The 21047-nt window shown below is 45.4% G+C and overlaps 1 protein-coding gene across 1 annotated transcript; it reads right to left on the minus strand.

The window, feature by feature from the left end:
- Positions 1-16463: 16463 nt before the first annotated feature.
- On the minus strand, positions 16464-21046 carry LOC119339136 (zinc finger CCCH domain-containing protein 46-like; the record flags this gene model as incomplete). The annotated part of the gene is made up of 11 exons (XM_037611288.1): positions 16464-16787; positions 16879-17030; positions 17585-17648; positions 18033-18210; positions 19129-19241; positions 19430-19641; positions 20066-20159; positions 20253-20351; positions 20442-20527; positions 20645-20879; positions 21009-21046. Coding segments are annotated over 10 exons (1167 nt in total), but the record flags the coding sequence as incomplete, so codon positions are not given.
- Between the last annotated feature and the right edge of the window lies 1 nt (position 21047).

Here is a 21047-nt window from a genome sequence, read left to right on the forward strand (position 1 = left end):
CATTTTATGATTATGGAATTTGGCAAATGGACGTCGAAACTGCATTCCTTAATGGATTTCTGAAAGAAGAGTTGTATATGATGCAACCAGAAGGTTTTGTCGGTCCTAAAGGTGCTAACAAAGTGTGCAAGCTCCAGCGATCCATCTATGGACTGGTGCAAGCATCTCGGAGTTGGAATATACACTTTGATGAGGTGATCAAAGCATGTGGTCTTATACAGACTTTCGTAGAAGCCTGTATATACAAGAAAGTGAGTGGGAGCTCCGTAGCATTTCTAATATTATATGTGGATGACATATTGTTGATTGGAAATGGTGTAGAATTTCTGGATAGCATAAAAGGATACTTGAATAAAAGTTTTTCAATGAAAGACCTCGGTGAAGCTGCTTATATATTGGACATCAAGATCTATAGAGATAGACCAAGACGCTTAATAGGACTTTCACAAAGCACACACCTTGACAAGATTTTGATGGAGTTCAAAATAGATCAGTCAAAGAAGGAGTTCTAGCATGTATCGTAAAGTGTGAAGTTGAGTAAGACTCAAAGCCCGACCACGGGCAGAAGATATGGAGAGAATGAAAGTCATTCCCTATGCCTCAGCCATATGTTCTAAAAAGTATGCCATGTTGTGTACCAGAACTGTTACGTGCCTCGCCATGAGTTTGGCAAGGGGGTACAATAGTGATCCAGGAGTAGATCATTGGACATCAGTCAAAATTATCCTTAGTTACCTAAGAGGACTAAGGAAATGTTTCTTGATTATGGAGGTGATAAAGAGTTTGTTGTAAAGAGTTACGACAATGCAAGCTTTGACACTGATCTAGATGACTCTAAGTCTCAATCTAGATATGTATAAAATGTGGGAGCAATTAGCTAGAATATCTCCATGCAAAGCATTGTAGACATAGAAATTTGCAACATACATACGGATCTGAATGTGGCAGACCCGTTGACTAAACTTCTCTCACAAGCAAAACATGATCACACCTTAGTACTCTTTGGGTGTTAATCACATAGTGATGTGAACTAGATTATTGACTCTAGTAAACCCTTTGGGTGTTGGTCACATGGCGATGTGAACTATGGGTGTTAAGCACATAAAGATGTGATATATTGGTGATAAATCACATGGTGATGTGAACCAGATTATTGACTCTAGTGCAAGTGGGAGACTGAAGAAACTATGCCCTAGAGGCAATAATAAAGTTGTTATTTTATATTTCCTTATATCATGATAAATGTTTATTATTCATGCTAGAATTGCATTAACCGGAAACTTGATACATGTGTGGATACATAGACAAAACACTGCGTCCCTAGTAAGCCTCTACTAGACTAGCTCGTTGATCAAAGATGGTTAAGTTTCCTAACCATAGACATGTGTTGCCATTTGATAAATGGGATCACATCATTAGGAGAATGGTGTGATGGACAATAACCATTCGTTAGCTTAGCATTATGATTGTTCAGTTTTATTGCTATTGCTTTCTTCATGTCAAATACATATTCCTCCGACTATGAGATTATGCAACTCCCGGATACCAGAGGAATGCCTTGTGTGCTATCAAATGTCACAACGTGACTGGGTGATTCTAAAGATGCTCTATAGGTATCTCTGAAGGTGTTTGTTGGCTGGCATAGATCAAGATTAGGATTTGTCACTCCAAGTATCGGAGAGGTATCTCTGGGCCCTCTCGGTAATACACATCGTAAGAATCCTTGCAAGCAAAGTGATTAATGAGTTAGTTGCAGGATGATGTATTACGAAACGAGTAAAGAGACTTGACGGCAACAAGATTGAACTAGGTATGAAGATACCAACGATCAAATCTCGGGCAAGTAACATACCAATGACAAAGGGAATAACGTATGTTGTCATAACGGTTCGACCGATAAAGATCTTCATAGGATATGTGGAAGCCAATATGAGCATCCAGGTTCCGCTATTGGTTATTGACCGGAGAGGTGTCTCGGTCATGTCTACATAGTTCTCGAACCCATAGGGTCCGCATGCTTAACGTTTGTTGACGAGATAGTATTATATGAGTTATGTGATTTGGTGACCGAATGTTGTTCGGAGTCCTGGATGACATCACGGACATGACGAGGAGTCTCGAAATGGTCGAGAGGTAAAGATTGATATATATGACGATGGTATTAGGACACTAGAAGTGTTTCGGGAAGCACCGGGTACTTATCGGGTCACCGGAAGGGCTTTCGGGCACCCCCAGCAAAAGATATGGGCCTTATGGGCCAAGAGGGGAAACGCACCATCCACAAAGGGGCTGGTGTGCCCCCCATATGTGCTGGCCAAATTGGAGAAGGAAAGGGGAAGGAGAAAAGGAAAAAAGGAATAGGACCCCCCCCCTTCCCTTCCTACTCCGAATAGGAATAGGAGAGGGGGAGTTGGCCGAATTGGAGAGGACCCCAAGTAGGATTCCTCCTACTTGGGGCACCCCCTTGGCTTACTCTCCTCCCCTCCAACCTATATATATGTGGGGAGGGGGCGCCTACAACAGATAACAACAATTGTTAGCTGTGTGCGGCGCCCCCCTCCATAGTTTATACATCGGTCATATTATCGTGGTGCTTAGGCGAAGCCCTGCGCGGATCACTTCACCATCACCATCACCATGCCGTCGTGCTGACAGAACTCATCTACTTCCCCGACACCTTGTTGGATCAAGAGTGCGAGGAATGTCATCGAGTTGAACATGTGTAGAACTCGGAGGTGCCGTACGTTCGGTACTTGATCGGTCGGAGCTAGAAGAGGTTCGACTACATCAACTGCGTTGTCTAACGCTTCCGCTTTCGGTCTACGAGGGTACATGGACACAGTCTCCCCTCTCATTGCTATGCATCTCCTAGATAGATCTTGCGTGAGTGTAGGAAATTTTTTGAAATTGCATGCTACGTTCCCCAACAGTACGACTACATCAACCGTGTCAATAAACGTTTCCGCTTAGCAATCTACACAAATATGTAGGTGCTCTCCCCCGCTCGTAGCTATGCATTTCCATGGAGAGATCTTGCGTGTGCATATTTTTTTTGTTTTCCATGCAACGTTCCCAACATGACTCCCATCCCACTTTGAGGGCATTTGGTCACTTGTGAGTAGTAGCCAACGTACTTGTTCACTTCCCCTTGAATGATCCCCCAACGATGTTGGAGAGATGCCACATTGCGAGTGGTCACGATAGGATGCGGCTCCACATACTCCTTTTGCTCGTGATACTCCTTCCAAATCTTCGTCCAATAGGTGTTCGCCTTTTGCTTGGTGCCGCATATTGGATCCACCGTTGTGCCCAACCAAACTTTGACCAACAAGATGTCCTCAAATCTTGAGAATGCCGGACCTCTTGCCTTCGGCGTCTTGGTCTTCTCCTTCTTCTTGCTCGGATTGGGATCGGATGTTGTCCCAACTTCAAATGCAGTGGTGGCCTCCAATTCATACTCCATTTCGGTCAGATCTTCATTGTCATTGATCATGTTCGACAAGAATGCCTCCTACATTATTATAGTTTACAAGCATTGATCATGAGAGAAATGAACTAGTGGTCTATGCTAAAATTTGATCGGACAAGAGCAAATAAAACACACCGACTCTTGTTTGGTCATTCTATCGAACATGTCGAGGGCAGCCCGAGCACTGCCAGAGACCATTCTCATCTGCGCCCGAACGAGTTGCGGTGAGTCACACACGTTGACCGCCGGCACCTGCGTGGTCGCAAAGCTCTCCGGAATGGCCCAGCCGGCGGTCAGATCATCCTCTGTCCCAACAGGGTCGGACAGCATAATCCGCGTAGGCGCTCGGAGGGAAGGGGTGCGGGGATCCGGGCACGACGGATGAGACAGCTGCTCCACCACATCTGAACCTCCGTGTGATGCCGCTGCAGCGTCCCTCTCTTGCTGCCCGCGTCATCGCAACTTGCGGGTGATGTTCTCCACCTTGCAAGTCGCCGCCGATGAATTGACACCGCCGACGGATGAGGCGGAGTACTTCTCCATCGCGGTGGTGTGGGTTGGGTTGGACGACATCTCCGGCGGTGGATAGGGACCGGAGGTGAGTATTGGGAGCAAGGATGGAGGATGGCGAGGGTCCGGGCGCGGGATTGGTTGGAGGGCGGCAGGAGGAGGAGGAAGGGTTTGGTGGATTTGATGCAATTTGGGGTGGGGTCGGGCTGTCGGGTCCGACATGGCGGGCATGCCCGGGCAACCCCATATCCGCACCATATTTGGGCTAGACATAAAGGGTGCTTGTCAGTCCGGGTGTTTGAGGCCCGTTTAAGAAGCGTCTGGGTCAAAAAATCATAACCAGATAGTAACAGGCGGTTTTAAGAGGTCCAGGTGTAGATGCTCTAACGTCGGCTTTGATTTGAAGGCTTTTCCGATGGGTAGGCCATGGCATGCATGCTTTTTGAAGTGGGTTTGTGGGCTAGTTTTGGCATTAGGCCACCGAAGCAAACTTTGTTGTGAGAGCATCTCCACTAGTGACCCCAACAAGTCTCCCAAGCCACTTTTTGGGCGCCGGCGGACAAAAAAGTCCCACTCGGGCCCCCGGGACCTCACTTTTTGCCGGTTTAAGCCAAAAATACAGCCGGCGAGCCCAGGCCACACCCAGGCCATCAGGGGGCATCTGGGGGCACCGACGCTTTATTTAAGAATCTAGTTGGCCCACGTCAGCCAGCCACCCCTCTCTCTCCTCTCCTCCCTCTCCTCTCTTTTCTCTATTCTTCTGCCTACCCACGCACAGATGTCGAGCCGCATGGGAGGCACCGTGGCTGGCGCGGAGCTCGCACGCGCCCGCTTGTGCGTGACCAAGGCGGAGCTCGCTCGTGCTCGCCTGTGTGTGGATGGGGTGGAGCTCGCAGTGGATCTTGTCCACCAACAAGAACACAACCCCCAGCTCCAACCGCGCCCGAGACAGCCTGCGGACCGCGTTAGCAACGGCCGAGTGGACGCCGGCGAGCCGGGCCGGATACCACTCGTGGCGGCTGCTCTGCCGCGGGTCCCGCAGCAAGAAGGAGTGCATCACGACGATGGGTGGCTCCGAGCCCAGCAGTAGGTCGATGCCCGTCTGCACATTCACAAGGAGGCCGCGGTTGGGGCGCAAGGGCAGCGCAGCAGCGTCCCTGGCGACGGGCCGGGGCTTTCTCGCTGCGGAGGGGGGCGACACGGTCGTGGGTGTTTTCGAAGACGTAGTGACGGAGGAGGCACCGGACCGGCGTGTCGCTGACCGCGTAGGCGTTGGCGGCATGGTGGTCCACGACCCCCTCGAGCTCGTCCACCGCATGGTCGAGCGTGCGGCCGTCCAGGTCGGCATCGGCGATAATCCAGGCGAGGATGGGGAAGAACTGGTGCCAGGTGTGCGACTCCATGCCCATGGATTGGTCATAGGTCGCCGCCAGCTGGCACTCTCAGCTGGCTGCTCGTCGCAAGGAAAGGAAATTAAAGGGCGAGTGGGCCCGGCCTGGGCGCGGACGGGCGAGGAGGACGAGCCATCGGGGGTGCAACGAGTGGAAATATTTTCACCCCCAGGCTAAATTTTTCGTCGGCACCCCCCAAGCGGCAAAAAATGCCTCCTGGGGGGCTTAACGGGTGGAGATGCTGAGAGCCATGACCAAAGCAGAAAGGCTAGGCAGGCGAGAAAGATATCATATTCGAGCGAGACACACATCAAGCATTCACCCGAGACGCGACTTCGCCGACATCGAACACAAAAATGATCATGATTGTTGCTCGATGCAGCAATGTTGTGTCTTAGGCCCGCGTGGTGGCGATCCACGGACCACTAAACCGACCAACAATCATCCTTAGTCCAACCCAGATCCGATAGTTACGATGAACTAAAATCCCCTAATTCTCAATCTTATGGTCAGCCCGAAAAGTGTTCTTCTAGGGCGTCCAATTTTTTTGATTCCTTTCATTTTCTCATATGCAAGTTGTATTTGTCAAATGCATTTTAATTGCCAATTCTTTACATTAGCTTCTACGGAGTTACTATATGTAGGATCGAAAGTATGTCTAGAGGGGGGGTTATTAGACTACTTGACAAAATAAAAGCTTAGCCTTTTCCCAATTTTAATTCTTGGCAGGTTTTAGCAACTTAGCACAAGTCAAGCAATCAACCTACACATGCAATTCTAGATTATAGCAGCGGAAAGTAACACAATTGCATATGAAGGTAAAGGGGAGGAGTTTGAGGAGGCAAACACAATTTGGAGACATGGAGATTTTTGAGCCATGGTTCCGATAGGTGGTGCTATCGTACATCCATGTTGATGGAGACTTCAACCCACGAAGGGTAATTCTTGCGCGAGTCCACGAAGGGCTCCACCCACGAAGGGTCCACGAAGTAGCAACCTTGTCTATCCCACCATGGCCGTCACCCACGAAGGACTTGCCTCACTAGGGGTAGATCTTCACAAAGTAGGCGATCTCCTTGCCCGTACAAACTCCTTGGTTTAACTCCACAATCTTGTCGGAGGCTCCCAAGTGACACCTAGCCAATCTAGGAGACACCACTCTCCAAGAAGTAACAAATGGTGTGTTGATGATGAACTCCTTGCTCTTGTGCTTCAAATGATAGTCTCCCCAACACTCAACTCTCTCTCACACAGGATATGGATTTGGTGGAAAGAAGATTTGAGTGGAAAGCAGCTTGGGGAAGGCTAGAGATCAAGATTCTTATGGTAGGATTGGAATATCTTGACCTCAACACAAGTGTAGGTGGTTCTCTCTCAGAAAATGTAAGTTGGAAGTGTAGGCATGCTCTGATGGCTCTCTCCACGAATGAAGAGGAGGTGGAGGGGTATATATATCCTCCACACAAAATCTAACCGTTACACACAACTTACCAATCTCGATGGGACCGAATTGAGAAACTCGGTCAGACCGATTCAGTAAATCTAGTGACTGTTAGGATTTTTGGTGGGACCGGCATGCAACTCGGTAGGACCGATATGGTTAGGGTTAGGGCATAATGTAATCTCGGTGAGACCGATTACACAAACTCGGTGAGACTGATTTTGGTAATAAGCTAACCAGAGAGTTGGTCAGGTAAACTCGGTGGGACCGATTCGCTCATCTCGGTTGGACCGAAACATTACGAAAGGGAAATAGAGAGTTTACATTGCAATCTCGGTGGGACCGATCACTCATCTCGGTGGGACCGACACGTTACGAAGGGAAACAGAGAGATTACAATCCCATCTCGGTGAGACCGAGATCCCTATCGGTGAGATCGATTTGCCTAGGGTTTGTGGCAGTGGCTGTGACATTTGAACTCGGTGGCGCCGGATAGAAAGAATCGGTGGGGCCAAGTTTGACTTTTGGTTTAGGTCATATGTGGATGTGAGAAAGTAGTTGAGGGCTTTTGAGCATATCACTAAGCACTTGGAGCAAGAACCTCATTAAGCAACACCTCATCCCTCCTTGATAGTATTGGCTTTTCCTATAGACTCAATGTGATCTTGGATCACTAAAATAGAAAATGTAGAGTCTTGAGCTTTGAGCTTGAGCCAATGCTTTTGTCCTTAGCATTTTGAGGGGTCCACTTCTCTCATCCATGCCATGCCAATCATTGAGCTTTCCTGAAATATTTATCTTGGAATAGTATTATCTCAATGAGCTATATGTTGTTAGGAATTACCAAAACCACCTAGGGATAGTTGCACTTTCAATCTCCCCCTTTTTGGTAATTGATGACAACATATAGATCAAAGCTTCGACAAATGATAATAAGATTGAAAACATTGTCGCTTTGAGAAGTATGTGAAAAACAAGAGCTCCCCCTAAATTTGTGCATAGTTTAAGATTTGCTTTGGACTGCAAATGCACAATGAGTTAGGATCATGGGTTACTCTTCCATGTCACATACATCTTGGTGGAGCGCTCAAAATGATAATAATTAAATACATGTACTCATCACCAAGCAAAGTGAATGATCATATGAGGATATAAGAGATAATATCATCCAATCAAGCAATAATGTAGCATAGCATATGATCAAACACATGATCATCCAAGTATCACACAAACGCAGAATGTATCTCAAACAAGCAAACAAATAAAGTTCAACCACCAAAAACAAGAGAGAACAAAAGCAACACTCTCTCTCGAAGCCTATGGTCTATACATTTCTCCCCCTTCGTCAACAAGTTACCAAAAAGTTCATAAAAATGCATAGTGCTAAATCGACTCTCAGGCTTGGTCTTGATGTGGTGGTGTAGAAATGACTCCAAGGACGAAGGCATCAGTCGAGGTTGATGGAGCTGGTGGAGTGGCTACTGGAGCTGGTGGCATTGAAGCTGTTGCTGATGCAGATGAAGTTGCTCTGGTGTCTGTCACTGGCACTACAGCAGATCTCTGGCCTTTGGGCACTCTAGCAAATGTATTTGTGGTAGACTTGCCCTTCTTCTCCTCCACTTCCTCTTGTAGTTGCTCAATAACTGACTGTATCTCAGTGACCTTCACATCTAAATCATAGAACTTCTGCTCTATGATTCTCTCCAAGCTCTCCTGGTTTTCTGTCAGGGTGGCCAAACCCTTCTCAATCCTCAAAGTGGAGGCAATCAAGTAGCCAAGCTGATCTTGCTTGCTCTTCAGGAAATACTGAGATGCCTCATCAATGGTTGGCATCTTTGCAGCCTTCTCTGTCCTTGATTTCTCCTTCTTTTCTTGTGCTTGCACGGATGACGGTTCATTCTCATCCATCACTACAGTGTTATCCTCAAAGTATGGGTAGATGGGCATGTGTTCCTTGTCCAAGAGGTAAGTGCCAGTGCCCATCTTGGAGTTGATGAGCTCCTGAATCTGTGGGGCATACCCACAACTTCTCTTCTGCTCAGCGGCTGTCCTCTTGATAGTTTCAACAATTAAGCTCATGACTTTGAACTTCTGAGGCACATCAAATATGTGAAGCAAATTAATTGCATGGCCTCTGATCATCTTGTGATCACCTGACCTTGGCAACAGAGTATGCCTGAGGATCCAATTGATTGTTGGCAATCCTGACAGCAGAAAATGTACTGATCCAAACTTATGAGTTTCAAGAGTAGCATTTGGGATCTCTCTGTACATGTGTGCCATGGAGTTGTCATCCTTCTTCTTCTTGGCATAGACATCCAAGTCATCCTCATTCTCCTTAGGAGCATTGATCAATTTTGCCCATTCTTCAACTGTTGATTGGTACCTCGTACCTTCAGACATCCAGACAATCCTTCCATCTGGGTAGAAGTGAGTTGTGGAGTAGAACTTCATAATAAGCTCATCATTCCACTTTGTGAGCTTCTGCCCAACAAAGTCATCTACCCCACAAGACTTGAAGCTGGCATAAACTCCTGGATAATGCTCTTCATTTTTCCTGATGTACTCCCAGTCCACCCATCTCATATCACAGACGATTGGTTTCTTATCAAGCAGCACTATCTCATAGAAGTCATGTTGTTCCTTTGTATGGAACCTGTAGTCCACAGCAGTCCTTCTCCCGACAGCATAGGGATCTGTCAATCTCCATTGTCTGAGTCCTGCATCCTTCCTGAGCTTCATGTCTTTAGCTACTGGATGAGCATCATTGTGATCTGGAATTTTGGGCTTCAATTTCCTCAAGACATGTGACTCATCATCTCCTTCTTCTTCAGCAGCTTCAGGCACTGGGGCCTTGTTCTTCTCTGCAGCAGGAATACTCCTGGTGTTCCTCTTGGGTGCAGCTTTAGGCTTAGGTGCAGCTGCCTTGGGAGCTTCTTGGGGCTTTGATGGAGCATCCCCTGATCTTATAGCATCTCCCATAAGATTTTGAGCTTTAGGTGCTGGTGCAGCAACCTCTTCCTCTTCTTCCATCATAGAGGGTTTTCCAACAACTCTGGCCATAGTCTTCTTAGCTCTTTCTTTCCTTTTCTTTTCAGCCACTTCTTGCTCTTTGGGTTCAGATCTCACAGTCTCTTGAGTTGATGCTCAGACCTTCAACATAGGTGTTCTCTTGGCTGGAACTTTCCTGTTCATGCCAGGCTTGGTGGCAGCAGCTGTGCCATATTCTTTCTTCAGCACCTTCCTGGATGTGGCTTCATCCTCTTCTGCCACATAGTCCTCATCTTCAGAATCTGAGGTTCTCTTCTTTCTGGCCCTGGTGGCAGCCTTTGGCAAGTTGCTGGGTGTGCTCCTGCTGCCCTCATCTGAGGTACTGGAGGGACTAGTGCCCTCACTCAAATGAACTTGCTCTTCATCTCTGTTCAGGCTATCACTCTGATCTGACATAGCGCAAACTCTGACAGCAGACCCTGTGAATAGATATAGATGATATAGAGGGGATGAGCATCACAAAGCACAGAGGGTTTTTTGCAAAAGAATGAGTTAAAAACTTAGTTTTAGTTTTTCATAGAAAGCATTTCGTATCTACCGATTTATAAACTCGGTGATACTGAAGCAGCTTTTGGAACCTAAACTAGTGAACTCGGTCAGACCGAGTCACAGTTCGGTGGCACCAAGACTGCTAGGGTTTCACAAAGTCCTGAACCCGGTCACACCGATTTGCAATTCTCGGTCAGACTGAGAATCACATGTGCAATGGCCTAAACCAAATCGGTGGAACCGATTTCCACAACTCGGTTGGTCCGAGATGATTTCGGCGGGAACCTAACCCTAAATTCTTAATCGAAACTAATCTATTTTGCTGGATAGGATGATCTCAATTGTGGCAAGATACATGGCAAATCAATGTGCTAGGAATCGGAATGAGATTAGCACAAGGATCAGGTCCATACCCTAAGTTCGGCGGTGGACTTGCTACGGCGGCAACGGCGGAGATGATTTCCGTTGACGGCGGCGGAGACCAACGGCGGGAGGCGGCTGGCAATGAGGAGGACGATCCGGAGACCCAGGGAGGCAGAGCAGGTTGAGCGCGGGCGAAGGGATTTGGAGAAATTTCCAAATTTTGGTCCGGGCGTATATATAGCCTGACCCTGTCGGTGTGACCGAGTGGAACGACTCGGTGGCACCGAGATGCATAACTACAAGCAGTTGCTGCAACTCGATGTGACCGAAAAGTTCAAATCGGTTGCACCGAGATTGAAAACCTAGATCGACTTAGTGATCTCGGTATGACCGAAAAGGATGAATCAGTCAGACCGAAACGCACAAAGAAATTATGGAAGTTTAAGTCTATGACGAACCGGGGACTCCGAGTGCTCCTCACACAGAGTGGTTCGAATCTAACTTGATCAAACTTTGTGATGTAGCATGAATAGAGTTTGAGACAAGAATAGCATAGATAGCTAGAGAGGGTTCTTACGCATTCTTGTCCATCCACTTGCAAAAGGAAAAGAAGCCAAACAAGAAAAACTACAAGTGGATGTCCTCGAATGAGTAAAATATGCAAACGACATGCTCACACAATAAAATAGCAGATAAAATATGTGACAAAGCATGCACAACCAATTCTAGCATCTATCAAGCAATTGGCGATGACTAGGTCATCTATATATGAGTATTTTGACTTAGGAGTCAAATGAGAACATTTGATCATAGGTCATACTCATCGTTTAAGCTCAAGTGGGGTTGCCACTTTTACATAATGCATTGATGTGTTCACATCATTAGAGTTGCTTTAGCTCAATTCTTAGAGTAAAGCTCCCCCTAGATATGAGATCCCCCCCCAAAGAGGGATGAACTACCTTGGGTTTTGTAGGTGTTGAAGATGTGGATGCTCTATGTTGATGTAGATCTTTTGGAGCAATCCTTTGGAGTGAGTTGCACTTTCAATACCTACACGGGTTAGTCCCACAAGGAACGAACAAGGATATCCATAGACATAGAGTGATGCACACACAAGATGATGTCTATGAAAGCATTGGGTTACCTTGTCCCTTGTCTTGCCAACAAGAGGGGTTGTGACTCCATGAACTAGTGCAAGATGTGGAAGTTGGTTGCACTTGTCCTCGCCAAAATGATAAGAGTGAAGTATGTTGCCGGAGTCACCCTCAAGAACTCTCTAGTTCTTATTCTTCAGGATCCACACCATCTTGACAGGAATCCTTGGAGTTGTAGTCATACTTGATGAAGTAGAACTTGATGTAGTCTTGGGACCCCACTTGACCAAGGCCTTAGGAGCTTCTTCAAATGCATCAATATCCTCTTGAAGCTTGTCCTTGCCTTTATGCTTGTGGTCTTGTGGTGGAAGATCATCTTGTGCTTGTGTTCCTTTGAAAAAAGTAGGATCATACTTCTCTTGTTGAGGAAAAAACTTCGTCTTGGGGTATTGATCTTCTTCCCACTCAACTCCATTGGTATTGAACCTTCGTTCAAAACCAACACCTTGGTTCTTCCGGTGCCTTCCTTGCTTGCGTACAATTTCCTCGAATTGCTTACTTCCGGCAAGGATCTTGTAAACACCTTTCTCTATAATTCCCTTCAATAAGTTGTTTTCTTGCTCAAGTGTAACTTGGCTAAGAGAATCATTAGTGGAATCAAGAGAACTACTAGAAGCAACAACATTGGATTTAGCATGATGATTGTTGTTACTACTAGAGGAAGAATCTTTCTTGTTCTTGTTACTAGACTTGACTTGAGGCATGTAAGTAGATAAGAGTAAACGCTTGGCAATGTAAGAAGAACTTTTCTTGCAAAGATCATCATTGATAGCTTTTAAAAACTCATGTTCTTGCTCAAGGTTGAGCTTTTCAAAACGTAATTTCTCATGAGTCCTTAAAAGTTCTCGATGATCTCCTAAGATAGTTTCATGAGCTAACTTAAGAGTGTTTAGTTCTTTAGTTAGAAGCTCAATTTTCTCCTTATCATTGTCATTCGTTTTATCTTCATTAGCATGATTAATTGACATTTCATCATAGTTTCATCACTAGAGTTGTCAACAAGTAAATCATCATCACCTAGCAAGTCATCTTCATCACTATTGAAATCAACATACTCGGGGTGTAATACCTTAGGGCCTTTAGCCATGAAGCATCTTCCAAGTCCTTCATTTGGTGAATCAAATATGTCGTAGGAGTTGGTTGACACAAGTGCTAGACCGGCAGCACCTTCATCTTGAGTATGTTCTGAGTCGGAGTGATAGCTTCTCTTGGAGTGATGTTCGGAGTCGGAGCCGGATACCCATTCACCAACATGAGCTTGATGTCTTCGTTTTGTGTAGCTCTTTGATGATTTGTCCTTCCTTTCCGAATCCTTGCTCCTCCCGGATGTTCTTCGTTCATAACGATCATCTCTACTCCTTCTCTCTCTTGGTGGTGATTCTTCTCTTCTACTTCTTCTCTTAGGTGATTCTTATCTTCTCTTGTAGGGAGTCGTACACTCATTGGAAAAGTGTCCGGGTCTTCCACAATTGTAGCAATTACGCTCTCGACTCGAAGATCTTTTGTCATTGTAGGACCTTGACTTGGAACTTCTTTCCTTGCTCCTACTCTTGTAGAACTTGTTGAAATTCTTCACCATTAGGCTCAATTTTTCATTGAAGGTTTGTTTCTCACTTGATGATGTGGGAGCTTCACATGAGGCTTTGTAAGAACCACTTGACTTGTTGTGGAGATCTTCCTTATCCTTGAGTGACATCTCATGAGCAACAATTCTTCCAATGACCTCCGTTGGCTTGAGATTCTTGTAATTGGGCATCATTTGGATCAATGTGCACACGGTATCATATTTTTCATCCAAGGCTCTTAGGATCTTCTTGATGATGAATTTGTCGCTCATCTCTTCACTTCCTAAGCCAGCAATCTCATTTGTGATGAGAGCAAGCCTAGAGTACATTTCAGCGACGCCTTCACCATCCTTCATCTTGAACTTGTTAAGTTGACTTTGAAGCACATCCAATTTGGATTCCTTGACGGAGTCGGTACCTTCGTGCATGTCAATCAAAGTGTCCCAAATTTTCTTTGCATTCTCAAGACGGCTGATTTTGTTGAATTCTTCGGGGCACAATCCGTTGAAGAGGATATCACAAGCTTGAGCGTTGTATTGCAGCATCTTCAACTCTTCCACGGTAGCTTCACGGTTTGGTTCTCTCCCATCAAAGAATTCACCTTGCAAGCCAATACACACAATAGCCCATACGGCAGGGTTAAGTCCAAGAATATGTATTTTCATCTTATGCTTCCAACTAGCAAAATTAGTACCATCAAAGTAAGGACCTCTACGGTGATAATTTCTCTCGCTAGACGCCATACTCTCCTAGGTTGTGAAACCAAGGCTATGACCGCCAAAAGCTATGAAAATCAAAGCAAATGGAGACCAAGGCTCTGATACCACTTGTAGTATCAAAAGTATGTCTAGAGGGGGGGTGATTAGACTACTTGACAAAATAAAAGCTTAGCCTTTTCCCAATTTTAATTCTTGGCAGGTGAGGTGAAGGTGGCTATATAGGGCGATTGAATCGGCCGGAGATGACCCCAATTCGTCCCATCGCTTTTCCAGAGATGTGTGTGAGCTCTCGCCATCTCCGTTGATCGCATGAGCTTGGCGCCGCATCCCGCTCTCCTGCATTGCCCGAGTTTGGCCGAGGAAAAACGACCGAATCAGCCGTTACAATCGGGACTGGCTGGGAGGTGCTTTAAAGTTGCTATGCAGGTCCAACAGTGAATGCATGTAACCAAAGGCCAATTTCTTCTCGCCCGGGCATGGTTGGGCTCTATACTGACAACCAAACACGCCCTATATTATTTAATTCCTGCCTTTCAAACTCCAAGACAAACCTGCATTTTTCCTGTTCATGTCTCCTTTTTCTTATCCCGTGTTCCAAAGAGGGCCTAGAAAGGCATAAGTGAAACACGATTTATATGTTATGCACTCTTGAATTATGCACGATTAGAAAGCTACGGAAATTGACATCAGAGTGTGTTCGGCACGATATAGGAAAAACACATAAATTATAGCACGAGGTATGAGTGAATGAATTGTCTCTTTTTAAAATTAGCTTTGAGGGGAATAGGGAGCGAAGGCTGACCAAATTGCCTGAGACTGAGAGGATGGCCGGCCACAGCACACACTGATACATGGCCTAGACACCTACGAGAGAGGAAAAAACGTGTGTGGTTATCTTGAAGCAAAAAAAAAAGTACGTGTGGTGACATAGCAGACAGACGAATCGGTCGATTATCCCATCATTAACTCGTCGGTCCTGGTCCAGTTCACTTGGCATCATTGGATCGTGGCAAAGCCATCAATGCGCACTGCATTGGATCATGTCGACGGGCCATGGGAATGATGCTGCTACGAGAGGTTGTACATGGCCCAATCGTAGCATGCACACGTACTTGTACGTACGTGGACATGGAGCTCGCTCGCTCGATCCTAGGTGCCGGTGCGTGGCCCCGCTTGCCATGGCCCAACCTCTCCGTCCAACTGTAACGAGCATGCACCCTCACATCACATGAGTATGGCGTCGCTGCTGCATCACACGGAGAAAGCGTATTTCTGCGTGGCGCCTGAGACGATCCTTTGCTTGTTTCTTGCTTTCTCTCCCTCCCTCCTCTTTTCTTCCTTTTTGCGATGAGCTCGTTCGTCCTCCTTGTGTTTTCCGAGGGAACGAGCTTTTCCTCTTCGCTAATGATAATGATCTCGTCGTCGTGCGCATCTTTTGCAGCGCAGTACATACACCACCAGAGACCCTTGGCTCGCCTTTTCCTCGACTTGATCGGGCAACATGGGAGCGGCCAAAAGGAAGGGTCACAACGGTGGATGTTACTGCGAGCTCCTTCCGCACGCACATGCATGTTCCCGTGTTTCTTGCTTCACGCACATTTCCTTCCATTTATGCTAAACAGACTAAGGAGGGGTGGCACGCGCAGCTGCTGCCCCAGTCTAGCACGTTTTTGGCGGCAATGGCGGAGGAGGGGCAGGCCAATAATTCTTCGTTACAGCGGAGCTTGTCTGCGTCCGTGTCGGCCTAAAACTCCGCGAAATGAAAGCAACATGCGCTTCCAAAGCTGCACTGGATGGGTCATGCAAGGACGCCGTCCACGCAGCAGTAGCAGTATGTAGTAGCTAGGCGGCGAGTAATGGGGGAGGCCCGTGGTGGGTGAGTGAGGACGAGGCCGCGCGTGGACGTGGCGTCGCATCGCTCCTGCCCACCTTTCTCTGCCGGCCTTGCACAGCACCAGCACAGGGCGCCGCAGTAATGGCAGAGCACGTACTAATCTGAAGATGGCTTCGCATGACAACGTTTCTTCAGACTCGACAACAGACGAAAGAGCAACTTGTCAAAAGCTCATGCAGGCTAACTAGTAAGATAATTGTGTTTGGCGCATGAATGGCCAAAAGGGGTGCTGAAGGATTGCCATCCAATTATTTCCCATAAGCGCATTGAGTTTCGAAGCAGGTGCTACTACTCCCTCCGTTCGGAATTACTTGTCGCAAAAATGGAAGTATCTAAAACTAAAATACATCTAGATACATCCATTTCTGCGACAAGTAATTCTGAACGGAGGAAGTACTATCCAACATCCGGAAAGTGTGACGACCTTCACGCGGTCCTGTGATTCCACAGCGTGACAAGTGTTGGTTTACTTCACACTCTTTTTCCTTTTTGTTCGGCTAGAATCAGTTCGTGTTTACTTTGGTTCCTCCACATATCACTTCATGAATAAGGCATGTAACAAACACATGATGTACTGCATGCAGCTGAGACTGCTCAACTCTTTGGTTTCTAGCTCTAGTTGCCTTCTTCTATAAACGGGGGCAAGCAAACGTAAGTGGTGCCAAGCACAGCATCGAATCGACCCGCCTGCATCTACATTGTTGTACACTCTCCAGCTTGCTTCGCCGTATCATCACCGAGCTGAAACATAGCAGAAAATCGATATGCGGTGACAAACGGCAGATGAGAATTTCTTCAAGAAGACAAGGATCAAAATAGTCGAAATATATACCTCATGGGGAGAAGACTTTGATGCCACCTCAACTACATAGAAAGAGACCACATAAAGGGCACTGACTGGATCATGCCTCCACAATTGCAAAATTCCAGGACTTATTAGAATACATGGCTAACGTGCCTCTGTGGCGGCTCATCCAGCGGTATCTGAAAAGGAGTTTCATGTAAATAAATGCCGCAAAGTTGGTAACATAAAAAACTAGCTAAGCAGTACCATTTATGCTACACAATTTTCATATAGAACAGGAAGAATTTAGTATATCTCCTAGCAGAAGTTTCACTGTTTTTCCAGACTCCCACCAGGAATGTCTAATTATCCAGACACGGAAAAATTTATATGTGCTCCCTATAGTTGGTATACAATTAAGATAAAGCAAAGCAGGAGAAGAACCTACTGTAATGTAAGTAAACAGATAAGAAATCAAGGCATAAATCCCTGAAAACTAAAATATTATGCCTTCAAAAAGAAGCAGCAAAATCGTGTGTGTGTCACCAATTTAGATGCTGGAAATAACTTGGAGATGAGCTATGCACGCATGCCATAGCTTGTGAATGAGTTAAGAAGTAACGTGATCTTGCCATAATGGTGAAGAGAAATTTACAGAAACAACTAGAAATCTGCCACCAGGAAAGACAATTGTTTGTGGCCAAACATTCTTAAGAAATAAAACCATAGATGTATATGAGGAAAGTAGCCACACCTGTCCAATTTCCCATTTTTCCTTCAGCCAAATGCTATCATCCTGTTTTTCATTTCTACTGTCTCTGTTCAATAAAAACATAGGGCAAGGGTAAGCACAAGTAGTGAAACTTCACTCTGTTACAGATAGACACTTTATAAATTCATAAGTCAAAATTAACAAAGTAACAAAATATATTATAATATGGTTAAACAGACAGGTTTAATTGATTTTTTATATTCTCCTAAAACTGTGTCTTACCAAGGTGCATAATTTTATAGTAAAGAAAGTAGTACAAATATTAATTGAAACTTGTACAAATAATATTTCTACTAAGAATATTAAAGGAAGTAATACACTAAAAACCTTCACCACATAATCTAAGAATCTGTGTTCAATTATTTCTCATTAATAGGTTATGGTTCTTGCCCAGAGTACATATATAAATTAGAATAATGAAGGAACTTACTCAACAGGTGCCTGGTCCATGGCACTTGTACGAGGTGTCATCCCATTAAGTAACTCCACTGACTGCTTATCAATGTCTCTGTGATGGCCAGACGAAGTAGAGTTCTGAAAATTGCTGTTGCTGGACATGCTCGAGCCTTGGTAACTCCCAAATGATTGCTTTGATGTCTGGCTCCCAACTGCATATGCAAGTTTCAAAAATGTTAAAAAGGCACCCAAGCACAATAATTTCTGCAGATCTCCTAAAGAAGGGATGTAAGCAAATGTTTATAACCATAAGAGGGTGAAAATAACAGGATCTATTTCAAAGAAGATTGTTGAATACTTAATATGCAAGGCAAAGAATGAACTTTTGAACAGGTGCGATGTATTTGTGCTAATGCATATCTCCGTCCAGTGGTCATAGTTTCACTTGATGAATGCCAAATGCACCACCTTCTTTCATGCAAATTAGAAAACTATGACCCCGTTCCTGGTTCCTCATGGTGCACATACACAAGACGGAAACAGCCTCGTGGAACTTGCCAAAAATGATTGTATAACATTCATTTATCAATATGTGCCAAATTATTTAACGGTCAGAAATCAGAAAAGATGGACAGCATCTGGAGACAGGATAGACTCAAACAGTTAAAAGTAATCTGATTTCAGACCGTTAGTTGATTTTTATTGTTCATCTGGGGCAACATATCGTATGAAATCATTCTTGATGGTGTAGTCATGCAGATATGCAACCAATTTAGGTTTGAGCTCAATGTTGACATGAAAGAATATCCAAAGAGTAACATAAAACAAAATTTGACATTGTACATCAAAAGGGGAAATGCAAATATTTTCTTTGCATTTTCATTCAACAGGCCTTTCATCTTGGTCATTTCGCTGTACCATTTGCGTGTGGTGAACAAATAAAAACATTCATGACAGTTAACACAATTTGAGGAGAACAAAGAAGTAAAATTTCTAGGCCCAGTGCATATTAGACCATAATTTCAATTGCTCTATTCATTAATTCTTGTACATAGTTTGATCATGAAGCTAGTTTGAACTTAGACCCAAAAACTAGAACTACGGTTTCAAAGATCAACTAAGACATATACCTGGAACTCCAAATCTCATTCCAGTACTGCCAAAAGTAGGGGCACCAAACGATGGAGTAGACTGTGTAGGCTGACCAAAAATGGTATTCGTTGGAACTCCTGGCGCGGCAGTTCTGCATAAGATGCATTAGTTCAGATTATAAACACAAGAACACAATAAACATGATCACTCATATTGATGCAAAGAAAATGATCAGTCATATTCATAACAATTTATGGTAACCGAGTATTCTTCAAAGCGCCGACTACTAACAGAGTAACCGAATCAACGGTTTATTCAAGACCATAATCAGAGTATTACCTTGGCCCAGATCCAAAATTTGTTGCTGCTCCAAGTTGATTGAAACTACTAAACACAGGTGGTCCATTAGTTTGAGAACTCCCAAAGGTTGAGTTATTTTTCACTTCTGGGAAGGAGCTTGCAGTAGGAAAGCTTGGTGTTGCACGTGCCTTGTTCAGCAAATTAGTGAACTCCGTCAACTTTGCATTTTGCAGATTTCTTTCTCCTTCAACCTGAAGAAAGAAAAATTAAGGAATGATAGTTTGTTCTTAAGAAATTTCGGAAACAATTAACCAACTTTACAGTGACCAGTCTACAAAGGTTGATCTGTTTTTCTTTGTTGTTAAACCCACACTTAGAAGTCTCTATGTTGGAGCATTTTCACGGGCATAGACCATGTCTACAAGGAAAGTTTCCACATATCTCTATGACTCTACCAATGATGATAAAGCAGGAATGCAGGAACACAAGGTACATATAGTAACCACTTGCTAATGTAACATAAAATTCCATAAAAAAATTGTGTTACAACTTACATAGCATTGCGCTAGTACATATGAGATCAAAACAATGTAGTTGCAGTAATGTTTGACTAAATACTTCAAGTGCCAAAAAAATACCATGAAAAAGAAAGGGTGGTACTGCCAGTAAGCTTACTATTGACTGCATAGGCTTCCCTTGTTTGCCCTCTTCGTATGCTTTAGCTCTCAGCTCCTCATAGCTAATATCCCCCGTAATGTCACAAGGACCACTGTGTGCCAACAAAACCAAATATTATGCGCATAAACATCTACATAGCCTAGGGCAGCTGTTGAAGCGGCATTTAGCATAAGGTGTGATTTACCTTCTGAGATGAGCATAACAAGTAAGCTTCCACAGGGGAGCCTCATTCTTGAAATCATCAGATATCTGTTGCCTGCAGGACTCGGGGTCTGTACAGGATCTGAGAGAAGAACTTGCGATGTTAGTGACTCGCCCATAACCAAGTCAAGTAAGATCATAAGTATCATAGCATCATGGCATTGAGACTCACGTGTGGGCCGCCTGTGGTGCTGGCTGCGCCTCTGCTTGCTTTGTCGGCGGCGCCGAGGGATCCCTCACCCACTTATTTTGAAAAGGCTGACACAACAATTCACCAGTCACACAGAGCTATCCATATGAATGATATAATTGTGCAATTGATGAAATATCATACAGAGGAAGATGTCTTCCCCATTAAGGTGGAGGCAGACGAACCTTGGCTGGGCCAGGCTCGTTCCGCTGCTGGGCGGCGCCGCCTTGCACACCGAACCCAAACGGATTGGGCTTCTGCTGTTGCTGCTGAAACTGTTGGGACTGCGCACCGAACGGCTGCTGCGGCTGCTGCCTGCTCCCGGCACCGAACCCGAAGGGGTTGGGCTTCGCCTGCTGCTGCTGCTGCTGTTGGTTTGAGTTGGCGTGCACGAACCTGCACTGCGCCCCGTACTTGCAGCTGCACGCAGCATCCAGAACCAGCATTACATACAAATCCACGGCGTGCGCGCGTGGCGGGGTCAGGGCAAGGGCAACCAATCGGAATCGGTGGCCGCGGCGGAATTAGAGCGGGGACGGATCAGGGTACCTGCCGCGCTGGTAGTTCCTGCAGAGCTCCGGCCGCCGG

This window comes from Triticum dicoccoides, chromosome 7B, assembly GCF_002162155.2.
Source record: "Triticum dicoccoides isolate Atlit2015 ecotype Zavitan chromosome 7B, WEW_v2.0, whole genome shotgun sequence".
Lineage (NCBI taxonomy): Eukaryota > Viridiplantae > Streptophyta > Magnoliopsida > Poales > Poaceae > Triticum > Triticum dicoccoides.